This window comes from Gaeumannomyces tritici, assembly GCF_000145635.1.
Source record: "Gaeumannomyces tritici R3-111a-1 unplaced genomic scaffold supercont2.3, whole genome shotgun sequence".
In the NCBI taxonomy this organism is placed as follows: domain Eukaryota; kingdom Fungi; phylum Ascomycota; class Sordariomycetes; order Magnaporthales; family Magnaporthaceae; genus Gaeumannomyces; species Gaeumannomyces tritici.
The window spans coordinates 431,805-447,633 of record NW_008804547.1 but is presented as its reverse complement, the minus strand read 5'-3'; the positions used below and the strand labels follow the sequence as shown (position 1 = coordinate 447,633).

The 15,829-nt window shown below is 59.9% G+C and overlaps 8 protein-coding genes across 8 annotated transcripts in view; 4 read left to right on the top strand and 4 right to left on the bottom strand.

Annotated features, from left to right (window-relative positions):
- Positions 1 to 464: 464 nt before the first annotated feature.
- GGTG_05239 (hypothetical protein) lies at positions 465 to 1,462 on the bottom strand (the record flags this gene model as incomplete). Its single annotated transcript, XM_009223038.1, has 2 exons — positions 465 to 1,084; positions 1,168 to 1,462. The coding sequence occupies 2 exons, from the start codon at positions 1,460 to 1,462 to the stop codon at positions 465 to 467; spliced, it is 915 nt and encodes a 304-aa protein (XP_009221302.1).
- Positions 1,463 to 1,846: 384 nt separating this feature from the next.
- On the top strand, positions 1,847 to 2,476 carry GGTG_05238 (FAD-linked sulfhydryl oxidase ALR; the record flags this gene model as incomplete). Its single annotated transcript, XM_009223037.1, has 2 exons — positions 1,847 to 1,968; positions 2,050 to 2,476. The coding sequence occupies 2 exons, from the start codon at positions 1,847 to 1,849 to the stop codon at positions 2,474 to 2,476; spliced, it is 549 nt and encodes a 182-aa protein (XP_009221301.1).
- Positions 2,477 to 2,810: 334 nt separating this feature from the next.
- GGTG_05237 (hypothetical protein) lies at positions 2,811 to 4,728 on the top strand. Its single transcript, XM_009223036.1, has 5 exons — positions 2,811 to 2,963; positions 3,059 to 3,211; positions 3,337 to 3,840; positions 3,909 to 4,049; positions 4,150 to 4,728. Exons 1-5 carry the CDS (start codon positions 2,901 to 2,903, stop codon positions 4,330 to 4,332), a joined length of 1,044 nt encoding a protein of 347 aa, XP_009221300.1. The 5' UTR covers positions 2,811 to 2,900; the 3' UTR covers positions 4,333 to 4,728.
- Positions 4,729 to 5,738: 1,010 nt separating this feature from the next.
- On the bottom strand, positions 5,739 to 6,313 carry GGTG_05236 (hypothetical protein; the record flags this gene model as incomplete). The annotated part of the gene is made up of 2 exons (XM_009223035.1): positions 5,739 to 6,119; positions 6,251 to 6,313. The coding sequence occupies 2 exons, from the start codon at positions 6,311 to 6,313 to the stop codon at positions 5,739 to 5,741; spliced, it is 444 nt and encodes a 147-aa protein (XP_009221299.1).
- Positions 6,314 to 6,849: 536 nt separating this feature from the next.
- GGTG_05235 (hypothetical protein) lies at positions 6,850 to 8,356 on the top strand (the record flags this gene model as incomplete). Its single annotated transcript, XM_009223034.1, has 2 exons — positions 6,850 to 8,105; positions 8,173 to 8,356. The coding sequence occupies 2 exons, from the start codon at positions 6,850 to 6,852 to the stop codon at positions 8,354 to 8,356; spliced, it is 1,440 nt and encodes a 479-aa protein (XP_009221298.1).
- A 268-nt stretch (positions 8,357 to 8,624) lies between these two features.
- Positions 8,625 to 10,882, bottom strand: GGTG_05234 (hypothetical protein). Its single transcript, XM_009223033.1, has 2 exons — positions 10,556 to 10,882; positions 8,625 to 10,471 (listed from the first exon to the last, which is right to left on the bottom strand). The coding sequence occupies exons 1-2, from the start codon at positions 10,833 to 10,835 to the stop codon at positions 8,718 to 8,720; spliced, it is 2,034 nt and encodes a 677-aa protein (XP_009221297.1). The 5' UTR covers positions 10,836 to 10,882; the 3' UTR covers positions 8,625 to 8,717.
- A 123-nt stretch (positions 10,883 to 11,005) lies between these two features.
- On the top strand, positions 11,006 to 15,350 carry GGTG_05233 (hypothetical protein). The gene is made up of 3 exons (XM_009223032.1): positions 11,006 to 11,351; positions 11,418 to 14,824; positions 14,907 to 15,350. The coding sequence occupies exons 1-3, from the start codon at positions 11,217 to 11,219 to the stop codon at positions 14,947 to 14,949; spliced, it is 3,585 nt and encodes a 1,194-aa protein (XP_009221296.1). The 5' UTR covers positions 11,006 to 11,216; the 3' UTR covers positions 14,950 to 15,350.
- A 2-nt stretch (positions 15,351 to 15,352) lies between these two features.
- Positions 15,353 to 15,829, bottom strand: part of GGTG_05232 (hypothetical protein) — a gene marked incomplete at both ends in the record, with an annotated part of 1,289 nt that continues 812 nt past the window's right edge. The window contains one exon of the mRNA XM_009223031.1: positions 15,353 to 15,808. Within this exon, the coding sequence (XP_009221295.1) occupies positions 15,353 to 15,808 (456 nt within the window). The remainder of the gene's footprint in view (positions 15,809 to 15,829) is intronic.

The window sequence follows — 15,829 nt, the reverse complement described above, 5'->3', positions numbered from 1 at the left end:
GGGTCCGGTCGTCGACTTTTGTACTGGCGGCCACACGAGCAAGGACAAGCTTTGGCTTGCATGGATCGAAACGAGGGTGCGCTGAGGCGGCGTAGGGAGGATGGTGTCGCTGGCGCGGCGATGGAAGTTGCCCAATGCACGGATGGCGGCTTTCCCGGGGCCTTCCTTGCCTTGGCTGCAAGTGCTGGGGAAGGGCGTGCAGTCTCAGCAACACGTAACGCAGCGGCGGTGTCCCCGCACAAGCTCTGCCAATGGGCCCAGGCGATTGACTGCCGCTATCGATCGCTATCGATGGGTGGACAGCCCTCGAGTGGGCAGCCCTCCCGCCAGGTCCATGCGGCGGGTGGGGCCAGTGCCTGGGCTAACAATATCGTCGGGTCGCCCCTGCCGTTTATGCTCTCGCGCTCTCTGCCCAACCCGTCTTTACATAACAGGCTGCTCTGCTTGACAGCTTGACACATCCATCATCCCACATTGGTCATGTATTTGCTAATGCCCGCCCAAACTCCCTCGGGACTGGGCGTCGAGGCGCACACGTCCGGCTCGAACCCAAACGACGTCTGCAGGAAGGCCTTTGTTGTTGGTCCGATCGTGGCAACCAGCCGTCTGCTACCGTGGGTGCCCGTCGCGCCTAGCAGCCCTAGCCCGCGTAGCATGCTGTCGCACCCCGTTGGCGAGAACACCACCGTCCACAGCTCGCACCGCCCCTGCTCTTCAACCCGCGCCAGCCTCGCCGCCAGGTCTTGCTCGAACGACGCCATCACCACGGTCCCGTAGACGACCACCTCGTCCACCCGCACCCGCCTGCCGGGCGCCAGCCCGTCGTCCATCAGCACCCGCGGGATCACGTCCCGGCGCTGTTCCCCGACTAGGAACAGGAGCGGTGGCTTGGTCGCCCGGTCCCGATACCAGCCGCCGTAGTGGTCCAGGATGAAGGGCGCCAGCATCTCGCCGTTGCCCGTGTGCTCGCCGTAGACCTGGAGCCCAGGCTGCTGAGGCACCGCCCTGAGGGCTCGCGTCGTCGCCGGCCCGACACTGTAGATGGGCACGTCTTGGAGGTGTGGCCACCCAGCTCGGCCCGATCCTGCTGGTGTTTTCCGTCGTGCATGTTGAGCCATCAAAATTTCCACGAATACCGGTGTATTTCCTAGGAAAAGCCAGCCATACCTGCTTCCTCAACTAGCTTCGCAAGCGCCTCTACAGCGCGCTGCGACGTAAAGACGAGACCGCCATACTCGGACTCGGGCGCCGTGCCGATCTTGCCGGCCCTGAGCAGTGATTTCACGCGGTCCATGCCGGCGTCCAGAAACCGGTGCTCCATGACGGGAACGAACTCGGGCTCAAAGACGACGCCGTCCAGAGGCTTCGAAAACTGCTCCTCGTAGGCATCGCCGGGGCTAGACTTGGTCTTGAGCAGGAAGACGGGAACCCTCCGTTCGGTCGAGTCCTGGGAACCACTCATCGTCGAGGTTCCAAAGGTGTGACAGGCGCTAAATTGATTGGGAGCGTCTGTGTCTTGTTGGCCCCTGAATCCGCCCGCCAAAGACAAGATTCAAACGCAGGTTCAGTTTACCTTTGGTGCATGTGCCTGTCCAACATCAGGCCCGCCCACCGGTTGCATGACAAGGCCTAGCTTTATCGATAGGGGCGTGCATACCCCTGTCCTTGTCGTCTTAGCCAGTCGCATGGACATAGAATTACCAAGCACAAGTCTCGAGGTAACTCCGAGTCTTTGGATTCCGCTTTGCTACTTGTTATCCAGCAACTTGACTGTGTCGTACTCTTGTTTTGCTGCTCGATTCACCCAGTCACTTCCGTTGCTCAGACCACCTGTGGACGCCAAGTCATGGCGGGAGAACCCGAAGACGAGAGGCCGAGCGCATCTGTTGTGTCTCCCGCCTCAGCACCAGCAACCGTCCCTGCGAAGCTTTCCAAGGGCGGAGTGGTCCTGGGTAAAGATGGCAAGCCGTGAGTTAGACGAAACCATATTCTTCGCCAACAAACCTTGGGCCCCAGCCGCTAAAAAAATCAACCCACCCCCAACCACAGCTGTCGGACATGCAACACGATGGCCGACTGGGCGGCGCAGAGCAAGACGCTTCAGAAGAGTGCGGCACCGCGGCCGGCGCCCGCGCGCGACTGCCCGCCAGACGTCGAGCAGTTGGGCCGGAGCACGTGGACGCTGCTGCACTCGATCGCCGCCACGTACCCGGAGCGGCCGTCGCGGGCCGAGCAGGCGGACCTGGTCGGCTTCATGGGCCTCTTCTCCAAGCTGTACCCATGCTGGGTCTGCGCCGACGATTTCCAGGCCTACATGCGCCGCGAGCCCGTGCAGGCCCGGTCCCGAGGCGACTTTGGGCAGTGGCTGTGCGATGCCCATAATGACGTCAATAAGAAGCTGGGCAAACCCGTGTTCGACTGCCGGCTGTGGGAACAGCGGTGGCGGACGGGGTGGAAAGATGGGAGATGTGATTAAGTCTCCGCCGTCTGTATAAGAACTGCTGCTTGCATTATAATCATGGCTTGGAGTTTGGGGGAAAGTGTTGGCTGCGAGGTATACGCAGATCAGATTTGTTTGGCGTCGTGTTTGATACACTCCTCTCCTATAGCAAACATCGTTCCGTATTCGGCATCTCCTGATGACACGCAAATAAATATCCAGGGCACAATAACAGCTCATAAGAACAACACATACAAATTCCAAAAAGGCCACCTGGATGAGGTCGCTCCTTATGGATGCCAGGGGCAAAGAAACTGGCACGTGATCTTGCAACACCCAGCAGAGAAAATACAATACCAAAACAGCAGCCCGGGTTTTTTGACCGAGAAAGGTATCAAAGCATAACGCCCACAATATCACATTTAGAGGGGGCCACCAAATCAGACATACAGCCTTCAAAATGTCGGAACAAAAACGAAAAGGCGCTCCCCGCTCTGACTCGAATCCTGCCAAGAGGAAAAGGGTATGTCTTCTGCTCCGTTCTATGCCGTCGCGGCGACTCGGCGCTCCTTTCGCCGACCATGCTGCCCCGCACACAAACTGACCTCCCTCTTCTAGGCCGGAAACGCGGGCAAGTGGCAGACCCCTCATCAGCGGTCCAAGACTGATCAGCGGGGTGTGGTCGAGCCGGGCTACTCGGGCATATGGGTGACGTGCGCCAGATCCCAGGAGGCCAAGGCCGCACGCGAGGTCCAGCTCCTATTCGACGAGGTACGTGCCATCGCCCATAATTCATCATCTGTAACCTCTTGCTTGTATGTGGCTGCGGTAGCCGCGGATGCCGTGGGCGCTAATCATTGTCATGCAAATTGTGCGGTTTGGGTGTGTTGGAAAAGTACGCGGAGAAGTTGTACGGCGTGGCCCCTCGGGACGACGCCGCGGCCGAAGATGAGGACGAGGACGAGGACATCGAAGCGTCCATCCAGAGGGAGCTGACGTCGATGAAGCCCGAGAATGGCAATGGGAAGGCGCGCGACGAGGTCTTCACCGTCCTCCGCCAGAGCGTCGACTGTCTCCTGTTCGTCAAGACCAGGGAGCCCATCGAGCCCGTCGAGTTTGCGCACCGCATCTGCGTCGACGCCAAAGCCGCAGCCGACCCCAAGGCCAGACGCTCCAGGTATCTCAACCGGCTCACGCCCATCACCCTGGTCGGCCGTGCGTCGGACAAGGGTATGCAGGAGGTGTGCGAGGGGGTGCTGCCGCAGTGGTTCGCCATGAAGCGCGCCAAGGACGAGGGCGAGCAGCAGAAGACCGTGGAAGGCGCCACAGAAAAGACTGAGGAGTGCTCTGTCCCCGCTGCTGCTGCCGCTGACAACGATGAGGAGAAGCCGGCATACACGGTGAGGCACTGACATCTCACTCTCACACCGCCTGGCCATACCAAACCGACGCTAACAGACGGCTGAAGTATGCCATCCGGGCCACAACTCGTAACCAGTGCCCGCTTAAGCGAGGCGATGTCATCAATCAGATTGCAGGAATGATTGACGACCGCCACAAGGTCAATCTCGGCAGCCCCGACAAGGTCATATTGGTCGATATGTACCAGGTAGGCGTGGCCTCATCCTTCCTCATGCGCCCGCGCGTTGTCTGTCGTGTCAGGAGCACACATGCAACACTGGTGAAGACTGCTGACACAATCGTGGCAGAAAATTTATGGCATGAGCGTGGTCGACGGCGACTGGGATGGCCTCAAGAGGTACAACATATCAGAGCTCTACAGCCAGGCCGGGTCCGAAGCAAAGGAGCCTAAGGAGGAGCAAGGCGGATCCTCTGACACGCCCGCCACCGAAAATGCGGCCCAAGTTGTGGACGCGAAGAATGCAGGTTAGGTCGGGCGATAGGCTTGTTGTGGATAGGTAAATAATGTATCTGATCGTCTTACAAGTCCGAGGAGGATCGAGTGTTGGCGACGGGGCTTGGCACCCACTACTGCTGCTGTTGCCGCATGCGTCTGCCTACACAGTACATATCTACCTCTTGTTTATCTGAGCCTCACGTAGGCAGCCGAGTCGGCGACCACGCCGCTTGGGTCTTGTCGGCGGCATTCTTCCCAAATCGACGCTCGGTGTCGAATATGGAAGGTCAATATGGCCGCCTTGCTCACCCCCGCCAGGCACACCGCGGTGTTCCATGTTGTGGGAGCTGTCAAGCGAGAGTACGGTAGATGATTCCCATCTGGCCCCCGCGTTGCAAACGGCGGCTGTCGATGTTGGCCCCCTGGTGCTTCCCTCGTGTGCTGAGCACGATGGTGACTGCGGGAGAAGCAAGTGGGGGTTGTGGGAATTCGAAATCGAAGTGTGCAGAGGCGCTAACCCGGATGGCGATAATTTTGACGAGTCTCCCTCTGCGATGCGACGTAGCCCTAGCAAGCCAAGGGTTCGTCGGGCAAATGATCGACGCGAATTTCTCCATCGGGAAATAATCCAATGCCCGCCGGGCCCAGCTCCCCAGTGCTCAACAAGAAAAGGCTGGGTTGAAGGCTCGAGGCGGGAAGTGGAAATGGATGGCGTCCTGGGTTTTTGGTGGTCAACGCTTGGGTGGGTAGATGGGCCTTCGCTTGCTGGCGACCAATGGAAAAATCCCCGACTCGCTTACCCGTGCGAGCTAGCAAGGTTTTTTTCCCCCAGGCGGTGGGGTCGGTGGAATCTAGACTAGGGGCTTGCTTTGGTGGAAGCTCAGAGTCCATCCAGCTCTTTCCTTGCCTGCCCTGATCCTTCCATGATGGAACCACAGCATCGGGATTGCTGCGAGAATGCGACCTCGAGGCACCTAGGCAAGTCTTTCTTTTGCACATGACTGTCAGAATGGCGAGACAGACGGCAAAACAGCCACAGACAGCAGTCAGACCAGACGATGGGACGGTCAGCCCCTGCCTCCTCCCGCTGCTGCTGTTCATCCTCCTCCTCCCACTCAGCCCAGGTGCCTCCCTCGGGGTAAAAAGGGCAAGGAACACAAAGACAACCTTCCCTTGCCCAGTAGATCCTGGGCTGGCTAGATGCCAAGAAGCACGCCCTCGTTCGTTTCGCCAAACACATGCAGGTTCGCTACACACGATCCAATAGGGACGCTAATGGCCGGCGATCTGCTGCTCGAGCCCTGCTGCAGGCGAGTGACAGGCGGGCCCCGACGCCGTTAGAAGTTGCAGTGCATACGACCAGGGGGAGGGTGGCAGCAGGGTAGCACGGCGGGTGTGCCATCATATCATGGACGACCCCGGGTGCTGTCTCCTGCATCTTCACGGAGCGCAAACAGCAACACCAACCCCAGGGGGTGGCTGTGGCTGTGGCGTGCTTGAGCCAGGCGTGGAAGCCGCGAAGCCGGGCCATCTCGGCCGAGCTCCAGGGTACAAACCTAGCACCAACACACCTGGCAGGCAAAATCCGCCAGACCCCAGAGCCGAGATACCTACCCACCACCACCCAGCTCCCTCCGCCATGCAGAGTGCATGCCACCGTCCAGACCATGTCCCTCCCAAACACCGCACACTACCAGGCCTGGGGCCCCAGTCTCCGCCACACCACACCATAGGTTGAGGAGCCGAGGGGCTAGCAAGGTCGGACGCCGCCTGGCCCCCTGGCCACGCTCTTGAACCTCGCCTCCGGGGCTGACTGCTTCGCTACGCCCGTCGTGTTATTCGCTCCCGGCACGCCTCTCTTGCATCCCCAATCTCTCGCGTCGCTAGTAGCCGATCGAGCGACTGGGAGATGCCCAATGGCCCTTGCTGGCATGCTCCATCTCCACACTGACCAGCCTGACAATGCCGCCGCCGTTGGCTGTGCGGTGGTCCCGCGCCGTCTCCAAACATACCATGACGAGATCTCCTTCCTTCCTGCCAGCGGCCAAGCGAGCCGGTTGGCCAGTCGAGCTTGTGGCGGTCTGGGATTTCTCTGTCATATATCCCCTTCAGTCCCGGCTGCTGCTAACAAGAAGTCAGACGAGCATCTACATGTTCGTCGTCGTCTGCCGTTGTTGTCTTTTTCTGCATTTTCCCCATCCAAGGCTCCCTCTGCATCCACAATACCCCCCTCATAAATATCCCGGCCACCCTGAACGCAAGCCACCATCAGGCAACGTTGTATCCTTGTGCGGCTCCCGGCAACCGCCCACCCGCTCCGCACTTATTGGGTTTGCATGGATAGGAAACCAACGTTCGGCCCATGCCTCCCCCGACTATGCTCACTCTGCCGCCCTCTTCTCATCTGACTGCTCCCGCGGGAGCCGTGTCAGCCGCGAAAAGTTGCAATAACAATAATAACAAGCACCACGACTCCCACCATCATCACCAGCCCTGCTGTCATACTGTTTCTCCCCTCCCCATCTCTGCCCCTGGCAGCCCTCTTCTACAAATGTCTCGAACGACGCCCCTAGATCGGGATTTTCCAAGGAGCCAAACATCATCTCCGCTACCGCAGTCCTCGCAGGCGCCAGAAGCCACCTCTGTGACGCCGCCCGTCTCTGTCCCTGTGCGCCCGACAGCGCCCAGATCGCACAGGTCGCACGCGTACGCCTTCCGCAACCCTCGCTCCGCGGCTCCCAGTCCAGACCGAGACCTGTGCGAGTCAAGGTTACCCGGAACCGCCCTCACAACCCGTCGACGCGAGGCCAGAAGGCGACACCCGCCAGCGTCGAGAGCGCGAGCCCCGATACCACCGCCCTCGCCGCCGGCATCACCCCCTATGGCGCAGGCTCTAGCACCTCGGGACACATGGGCCCAGGCGATTCAGGCCCTCGTGCTCGACGCAATCGGGTCTGATGAGGGCCTTAGTGTGGGACTACCACAGCCCCTGCACTGGCACTGTCGTTTCAAGAGGATATATGACGTGGGACTCTCTGACAGACGACATTTCTTCCTGTCCATGCCTTCGACATCCATGGGCCAACTCCTGCGCTGCGAGCAGTGGCTGATCGACTCCGAGGCCGCCGTGTTGAAGTGGACGAGAGCAGTGATCGAGAGCAAGGCCAGTGCTGGCACTTGGGAACTACCGCACGGCTCGCCATCAACAGACACTGTCGACTGGAGAAACCTGCTTGGCTACATCCCCTCGCTGCTCACCAACTGTTCACACCCGAATCTTCATCTCAACGGCACCTGGCCACCCAGCCCGCTGCATCCGCAGGACTTTCCCTACACCCTCGTAACCCAGCCCGCCGTACCTTCAGTCCCAGCCGCGCACCGCCAGCCAGCCTTGAGCCAGCAGGGCTGGGACCAGATCGACTTCCAAGTTGGGAGGTTGGCACGGAGCCTCTCGAGGCTGACGTCGCCGAATGGAAACTTCGGCTTTGTGGTACAGGTGCTCCCAGTCTTCCCGACCCCGCCACGCGTGCTAGACATGACGCCTTTCCAGCCTCATCGTACATGGACGGGGGCTTTCCGCGCCATGCTTGAGCTGTCCCTCCTGGACGGCCAGGGCATGGCCATGCAACTCCCGTACGGTACCATCCGGGCCGAGGTGGAGAGGCTCGCGCCCGCGCTGGACAAGGTGACCAGGCCCCGGCTGGTCGTGGTCAACGCCGCCAGCCGCGCAAACATCCTCGTCCCGGCCACGGCCCAGTACCACGAGGCCTCGAGGCCGGAGCCGGTGTACGGAACGCCGATCACGGGGTTCGTCGACTGGAGTAACTGCGTCTTTGGCGACCCGCTGTTCATGCAGGCCTGCAGCGAGCAGCAGCCGTCCGACAGCTTCCTCCGCGGCCTCAACGGCGACGACGAGCGGGGCGGCGCGACAGCCCGGTCCGCGGCCGCCGTCGAGTTCCCACCTGACGAGTACGGCGGCTACGCCGCCGATGACGACGAGCACTCCCGCTGGGCCAGGCTGCTGCTCTATAGCTGCTACCACCACGTCACGGCCGTAGTGCGCGAGTTCTACCACCAGCAGCCCAACAGCACGCAGCGCGAGATGGCGGCCCGGAGGCTACTGGCCGATACGCTGGTGCAGCTGTCCCACGTCGAGGGCACGGCCCCGCCGAGGCCGAGGGCGGCCATGCTGCCGCCGAGGGGGTTCGTAGAGGCGTTGGAGGACGGCTACGAGTAGGTCGATATTAGGAAAGAGGGGGCGCTTTTGAAAGATTGGAGTAGGTAATCCGGGTCGGCGCAGTATAGACATACACGGCTGCATTGCATACGAAAAGGGGCGTTGCGTCGATTGATAAACACAGCGGCGGGTTATACATATATATTATATTTCCTTACAGCTAGCTCTGGTCTTGGTTTCCATCACACAGCCTTCGTAGCGTTTCTGGCGTTATTCACTTCGTTCTCGTCGTCGTCGCTGTCGTCCTCGTCACGCGGCAGGCTCATGCCCAGCATGCTCAGGATGTTCCCGGCGGGCCCTGCCGCCCCGACCTGGCCCTTGAAGCTCTCGAGCAGGTTCTTGGCCAGGTTGTAGTCGATGTCCACCTCGTCGTCGCTCCCATCGTCGCTGTCTTCCCCTGCCTGTGCGTCGGCGCTGCTGGACGACCCTTCCTGGCCTGCGCCTTTCCCTTCCAGGGCGCCCTGCTTCTTGCCTGACTTGGAGTCGAGCTTCAAGGCCCCGTGTTCGTTCAGCTCCGCCTCCATCTGCGCCGCGAGTTGCCTGATGGCCTCGGTCTCTTCGTCGCCGTCGCCGTCGCTGGCACTGGCATGGGCTGCCTTTTTGTGTGATGTCGCCGTTGCCGCCGTTGCCGCCGTTGCCGCCGTTGCCGCCGCCGTTTTGTCCTGGGTGCTGCTCGCTGTGGCCGGTAGACCCATCATCTCCCTCATCATGCGGTGGAATTCCTCCTCGTCGAAGCTGACGGCCTTGTCCTCGTCGTCGGATATATCGCTATCGCTGTCGTCGTCTTCGTCGTCGTTGTTCATGTCCATGTCGTCGACCTCGGCGCCGTCGATGCCCGCATCGTCGTCGTTGAGGAACGCCTCAAATCGGGACACCATTTTACGCAGGTCGGCCTCGGCCGCCGAGTTGCCGAACCCGGAGGAGGGAGCGGCGCCGTCGGCTGTGTCCTTACCCCGCGTTCCTGCCTTCTTCCCTCCTGCACCCTGTAGCTCCCGGTCAAAGTCCTCAAAGTTGATGTCCAACCAAGCCTCATCGTCGTCCCTATCGACACCGTCCCAGCCGCGGATCGCTTCGTCTGTTGGCAGGTCGGCGCCGCCATCCTCGCGAAGGTCCTCTAGTATGATGCCAACCTCGCGGGCCACGCGGCTCCGGCTCTGGTCCGCACCGGCCGCCATCAGCTCGAAGCCTGTCGTCACTTTCATACCCATCTCGAGGCGCGCCTGTGCCGAGTACGGCGGGGCGGCAGCCTCGTCGATGTTGGATGGCGGTTTCCCGATCAGTGTCTCCCAGGCCGGCGGCGGGCTGAAACGCTGCGACTTAAGCTGGGCAAACAGGACCTTTGTGAAGCGCACGCTGACAGTCACGAGGTCAGCGGGTGGGAACTCAAGGTCGGTGGGAGACGCGGCCGTGAAGATGGGTGTTAGTGATAATACGTCGCGCAGGTAGAAGGCCTCGACGGCGGGCGCGATGGCCTTGGGCCGGTCGTGTAGCAGGTAGGCCAGCTTGCGCGGGATGGTGACTAGCGAGCAGTGGATGGCGTCGGCGATGTGGCCGGGGTACTTCTCCAGGCGGTAGAAGGCCTCGGACTCGACAAATGTCGAGTGGACCAGCGCGTCGGGGGTTGAGGCGATGAAGCTCACCGCGTCGGACAGGGCGATGGACTTTGTGGAGGCGGGGTCGCTCTTGTCCTTCTCTGACAAGGGCACGAGCAGGAGCCTGTTATCGTTGATCCAAACTCGGTTACTATCCATTTCCGGATTCAGCCATTTCGGGGCGACGTTGGCGGCTTCGACGAGCAGAAACTCGCCGTCGCTGTCCAAGACTCGGATCCATATCTCCTTGGAGGACTTGCTGAGCTCACGCAGCATGTACACTATGAGCCACTCGTCCTCTACCGAATCGCCGTGATCCGTGATGCCATGAAGAAACAAGAGGCCTTGGCACGCAATGGTATTAGCTGTCGTGCATATATATATATATATATAGACATGCTGTGCCAAGACGGCAAGCGGAAACTCACCAGCGCGGCTTTTCACCTCAAGGCTGAAACTTTCTCGCTGCCAGATGTAGTCCTTTGTGAGCCCAGCTGCCAACTGCAGCGCGGCCTTCTTGACGGACTCCAGACGCGAGAGGACCTGGCGAGCGTTGAGCTGGTTATCGATGAGAAACACCATGTACTCCATGCAGTTCTCGGGCAGCGACGCCTTGCCAAAGCCCGTGGGGGCGTCATTGTCTACGGCGATGTCTTCGCTGGCCTTGGCTGGAAGCTTTCTTGCGCCCACTTCGGTCATGGCCTCCATGGTGGGATGTTTGTTTCTTCTAGACTGGGTGTTGAAAATAATACACGTCATGGTCGACCCCCCCATTCAGCACGCCTGCACGGGTACCTTGATGATGTACAGTGGACCCACTTACGTCACCCCGCTGCAGTGGGAATCCTTTCAGCCTTGCTCGCGAGGGTGGGGCTTGTGGGCAAGCAACGCATTGCTGGAAGGCAGCTGCAAGGGTCCCTGATTTACGCGCTGCAGTCACTATCGCGTTGTTGCTGCGCAAGCAGAGCGCGCTTCTGCACCCCAACGGCTCCCCCGCTACCCACGACCTTTGCCTTTGACAAAAAGCGATACGAGGGCAGTGTAAATTCCTCCCGCTGTGCGGACGCGTCGATTTTAACCTGCCTGAAGATGCCTGGCCGCACAGTGAATAGTCTCGGCGGCGAGTCTTCGCGACGGAAACGTGCGCTTTTCGAGCAGGCCGACTCGGAACACTCCGAGGTTTTAGAGTCTGTCGCCGCACAATCTTCTCTGCGGCATGAGCCTGTAAGCATGCCCTGAGATGCCCTTGCGACTGTCTACTCTTACTCATGATACTGGTATGGCTTATAGAGGAAGCGACCGCGCATGTCAAACGGAGAACCACACGAGCGGCGATCAAGCCATCACACTTCAAATGGAGAAGGTCCCAGTGGTCACAACTCTACCGAGATGGATGTTGATCAAGGCAGCGACGACGAAGACGATGAGGGCAACTCAGCAGAGCAAGACGACTCTACCGCCCCGCTGTCGACGCAGTACGAAACCCTCCGCGACGGCGGATTTGAGCACCTCCAGCACGAGAGAGAGGACGACCTGCGGGCAACGCAACGCATCAACAGCCGCCCCCAGCTTCTTGGCGACAATCACGCCGCCCTGAACGGCATCTTGGAGAGCGTCACATGTATCAACTTTATGTGCCACGAGAGGCTACACTGCGAGCTTGGCCCTCTCCTTAACTTCATCGTGGGCGAGAACGGGAGCGGAAAGAGCGCCATCCTGACCGCGCTCACCCTCTGTCTTGGTGGCAAGGCGAGCTCAACCAATCGAGGAGGCAGCCTCAAGGCATTCATCAAAGAGGGCAGCGACCAGGCTATTCTCAGCGTCAAGATCAAGAACCAAGGCATAGATGCGTACCAGCATGACATCTATGGCGACTCCATCATTGTCGAGCGCCACTTCAACAGGTCTGGGAGCAGTGGCTTCAAGGTCAAATCGGCTACGGGCAAACTCATCTCCAACAAGCGAGGCGAGGTCTCCGAGATTGCAGAGTACTTTTGTCTCCAGGTGGACAACCCGCTCAACGTCCTCTCGCAAGACAATGCGCGGTCGTTTCTCAACTCCTCGTCTGACTTGCAAAAATACCAGTTCTTCATCCAGGGCGTTCAGCTCGAGCAGCTAGACAATGACTACCGTCTAATCATGGAGTATGTCGAGGCGGTGCAGAGCAAGCTGCCCGAGCAGGAGGAGCGTGTCAAGGCCACAAAGAAGAAACTGAACGAGGCCGAAAGGCTGCTCGAGTCCATCGAGCAGAACAAGGAGCTCCGGCGGAAGCGGCGTCTTTACACCCAGCAACTTGCCTGGTCGCAAGTCAAGGAACAGGAAGACATCTTGAAGCAACGCGAGGAGGAGGTCGAGGCATGCACAGACCGCATAACCAACGCAGAAGCGACAGCCCAGCGCCTCACCCAGGCCCTCGCGTCCGCCGATGCCAAGCACGAGCGAGCCGTAGCAGCCCGGGACGCCCTGCTCGATGGAGAAGCCACGGAGATTGAGAGAAGGATAGAGGCTGCCACCAAGGACTTTCACCAGGCCAAGTCTGATCTCGAAAACATTCGGCGCGAGGAACGTGATGCTCACGCTCAGCTCAGAAACGCCAATACGGAACTGGAGAAAAACGCGGCCACGGTCGCGGAGGAAAAGGCACGTGTCGCCGGTTCGACAGGCGAACAGGTCGCGAGGAAGCGTGAGCAGCGTGCAGAGGAGGATCAGCGCCTCGCGAGGATCCACCGTGAAATGAAGGAGAACGGCGACCGTGGCCCCGAGCTCGAGCGTCGTCGAGACGAGGCCAAATCTGAGCAGAGGCGCATGCACCAGGCAGTCGAATCCAAGACTAGGGAGGTCAGGGCCATGGAGACAAGGCTGAAGGATCTAGAGCGAAACGATAGGTCTCCCCTCGACGCCTACGAGCGGGGGGTCCCAGAGCTCCTGCGCCAGATCGCCAACGACAACGGGTACAGAGAGAAACCGATCGGTCCCCTCGGGTCACTTATCAGCGTCACGAAGCCCCAGTGGACAAGCCTGCTGGAAAAGACGTTTGGAAGGGTCCTCAACGGGTTCATCGTCACTAGCAAAGCGGACCAGCAGCGACTTCAGAGGTCAATGGAGAACTTTAGAATAAGGAGCTGCCCCGTCCTGATCGCAAACCGGACCGTGATCGACACGCGGGGCAAGGAGCCAGACTCGGAATTCGACACGATCCTGCGAGTGCTCAAGTTTGAGGATGACATGGTTCGCAACCAGCTCATCATCAATAGCTTCATCGAGCAGATCATCCTCGTGGAAAAGCGCCTGGATGCTGAGAACGTCCTTTTTAAGGGCCCTCCCCCGCGAAACGTCAAGGCCTGCATCTGCTTCCACGACATAAAACGCGGGCAGGGGCTGAGGCTAACGAATAGGGGTGGCGGGTCCAATCTTGCGACTGCTCCCGTTGTGCCGGGTTCCCAGAAGCCGCGCATGAAGGCTGACATGCATGCCCAGGTCTCGCAGATCCGCGAGGCTTTGTCACAGCTACAGACTGAGCTGGCCGATCTGGTGCGCAGACGAGATGAGCTGAAGCACCAGGCTCAGGTGTGCGAGCAGGAGTTGGTACAGCAAAAGAGGAGACACCAAGACCTTACCAAGGCCGAACGACAGTGTCAAGGGAAAATATTCACCCTTGATCATGAGCTCGACGACTTTGAAGGGTACGACGATCGTCTCAAGGCACTCGAGGCCGCCCGGGTACGGCTCGAGGAGGAGTACGAGACGTTTGGACAACAGTATGGAGAGCTGAAGATGCTAGTCACAGAGCATAGCCGCAAGGCAGATGATTTCAGGAGGAAACTCGCCGAGGAGAAGCTCCAGCAGCAGGACTTCGACGCGCGGCGCACCAAGGCCGAAGCCCAGGTCAACATGGCGCACGACGCAAGGCGTCTGGTGCTCAGACAGAAGAACGACGCGTTCGAGGAGGTGGAGAAGGCGAAGGAGGACAAGCGGATCGCCCAGAGGAAGACGCAGGAGCAGCAGGATGTTGTGGCTACCTTCATAAGCGAGGCGGTCAAGTTTATTCCTGAGCGCGTGTTCGTGCCCGACGGCGAGACGTACAAGAGTATCGAGGCCAAGGTGGCCACGATCAAGAAGCAACTGGACGCTCGCGAGAAGAGGATCGGTAGGACCGACGATCAGATCAAAGACGACGCCGCAAATGCCAAGATTGCCCACATGAACGCGTCAGACACGTTTGAGGGCAGCCGAGACATCGTCAAGCAGCTGAAAAGGACGATCGATATCCGACTAGACAAGTGGCGCAATTTCCAGCGGTACATATCGTCGAGCGCGCGCGCCAACTTTTTGTACCTGCTGAGCGAGCGCGGCTACAGGGGTCAGCTAATACTAGACCACGTCGACAAGAAGCTACAGGTGCAGGTCGAGCCGGATGCGACACGCAAGAACGCGACGGGCAGGAACACCAAGACGCTGTCGGGCGGCGAGAAGTCCTTCTCGTCCATCTGCCTGCTGCTGGCCATCTGGGACTCGATGGGCTCGCCGCTGCGGTGCCTCGACGAGTTTGACGTTTTCATGGACAACGTCAACAGGGCCATCAGCACAAACATGCTGGTCTCGGCGGCGCGCAGGTCCGTCAGCCGGCAGTATATCATGATCACGCCGAACGCGATCGAGGGTCGCGCAAAGGTTGACAAAGATGTCAACATTATTAGGTACGTGCCCTGCCCGGTCGGTTTGTTGACTTGGCGTGTTTATGTGACCAGTACTGACATGGGCTGCTGTTTCGCCGTGCAGGATGAAGGATCCTCGTCAGCGGACGATGGACGAGTACCAGTAACTTGTTTTCACTGTCAGGGGTTTTATTAAGAACTATCATGTTGCTTTTATGTGTGTTCAAGGACAAACTCGAGTACCGGATTCGCATGGCGTTTTTCGGGGAGGCTCATTCTCGGCGAACAGGACGGGGGCATTGTCACTTATTTGCTGTTTATGCATGCAGGCACCTCACATAACCTCTTTCCCTTCCTATTGTTTGTTTCGCCTAAAATGGGGGCGCCGCAAGGCAACTATACTCGATACGTGGAGAGTCATGTCGTTTTATTTTACTGTATTGATACAATTCTACGTGGGCCTGGCGGGTGGGTGTATGAAGCTCATGTCGGCATCGACAAAGTCACAAACCAAACGAACAGCGCCACCTTTCCCCGTCGGAGCCGAAGTGAAACAGCAGTCCTCCTGTGTCATATGTTCACCCCCTTGCTCCTGAGGACGTTGAGGCCCGCGGCGGCGGTGAAGCCCAGCCACTGGCCGACGGACTGTGCGGCGCGGCCGAGCTCGGCCGTCTCGGCGAATCGGCGGCGCAGGAACTCGCGCGTCTCGCGGAAGCCCTCGGACCGGTCCGCCGTCATGTAGAGCTCGGCCGACGCGTAGACGGCCGACAGGGCGGCGCGCTTGGCGTACCACGTCGGGTCGACGGCCGCGTCGCCGGCGAGTGCCCAGACGTCGTCGGCCAGGGCGGCCAGGGCGCTGATGCACTCGGGGGCGAAGGTGGGCTGCGCCATTATTGCCTGAGCCTCTTGCCACCGTCCGATGACGGGCGTGTTGAGCAGCAGGCGCTCCCAGGCGAGCGCCTCGGCGCGGGCGTTGACCTCGTCCTGCGTTACGGCAGCGGCGGTGGGGGACAGCTCCCGTGCGCGCTCGGCCAGCAGTGCGCGGGC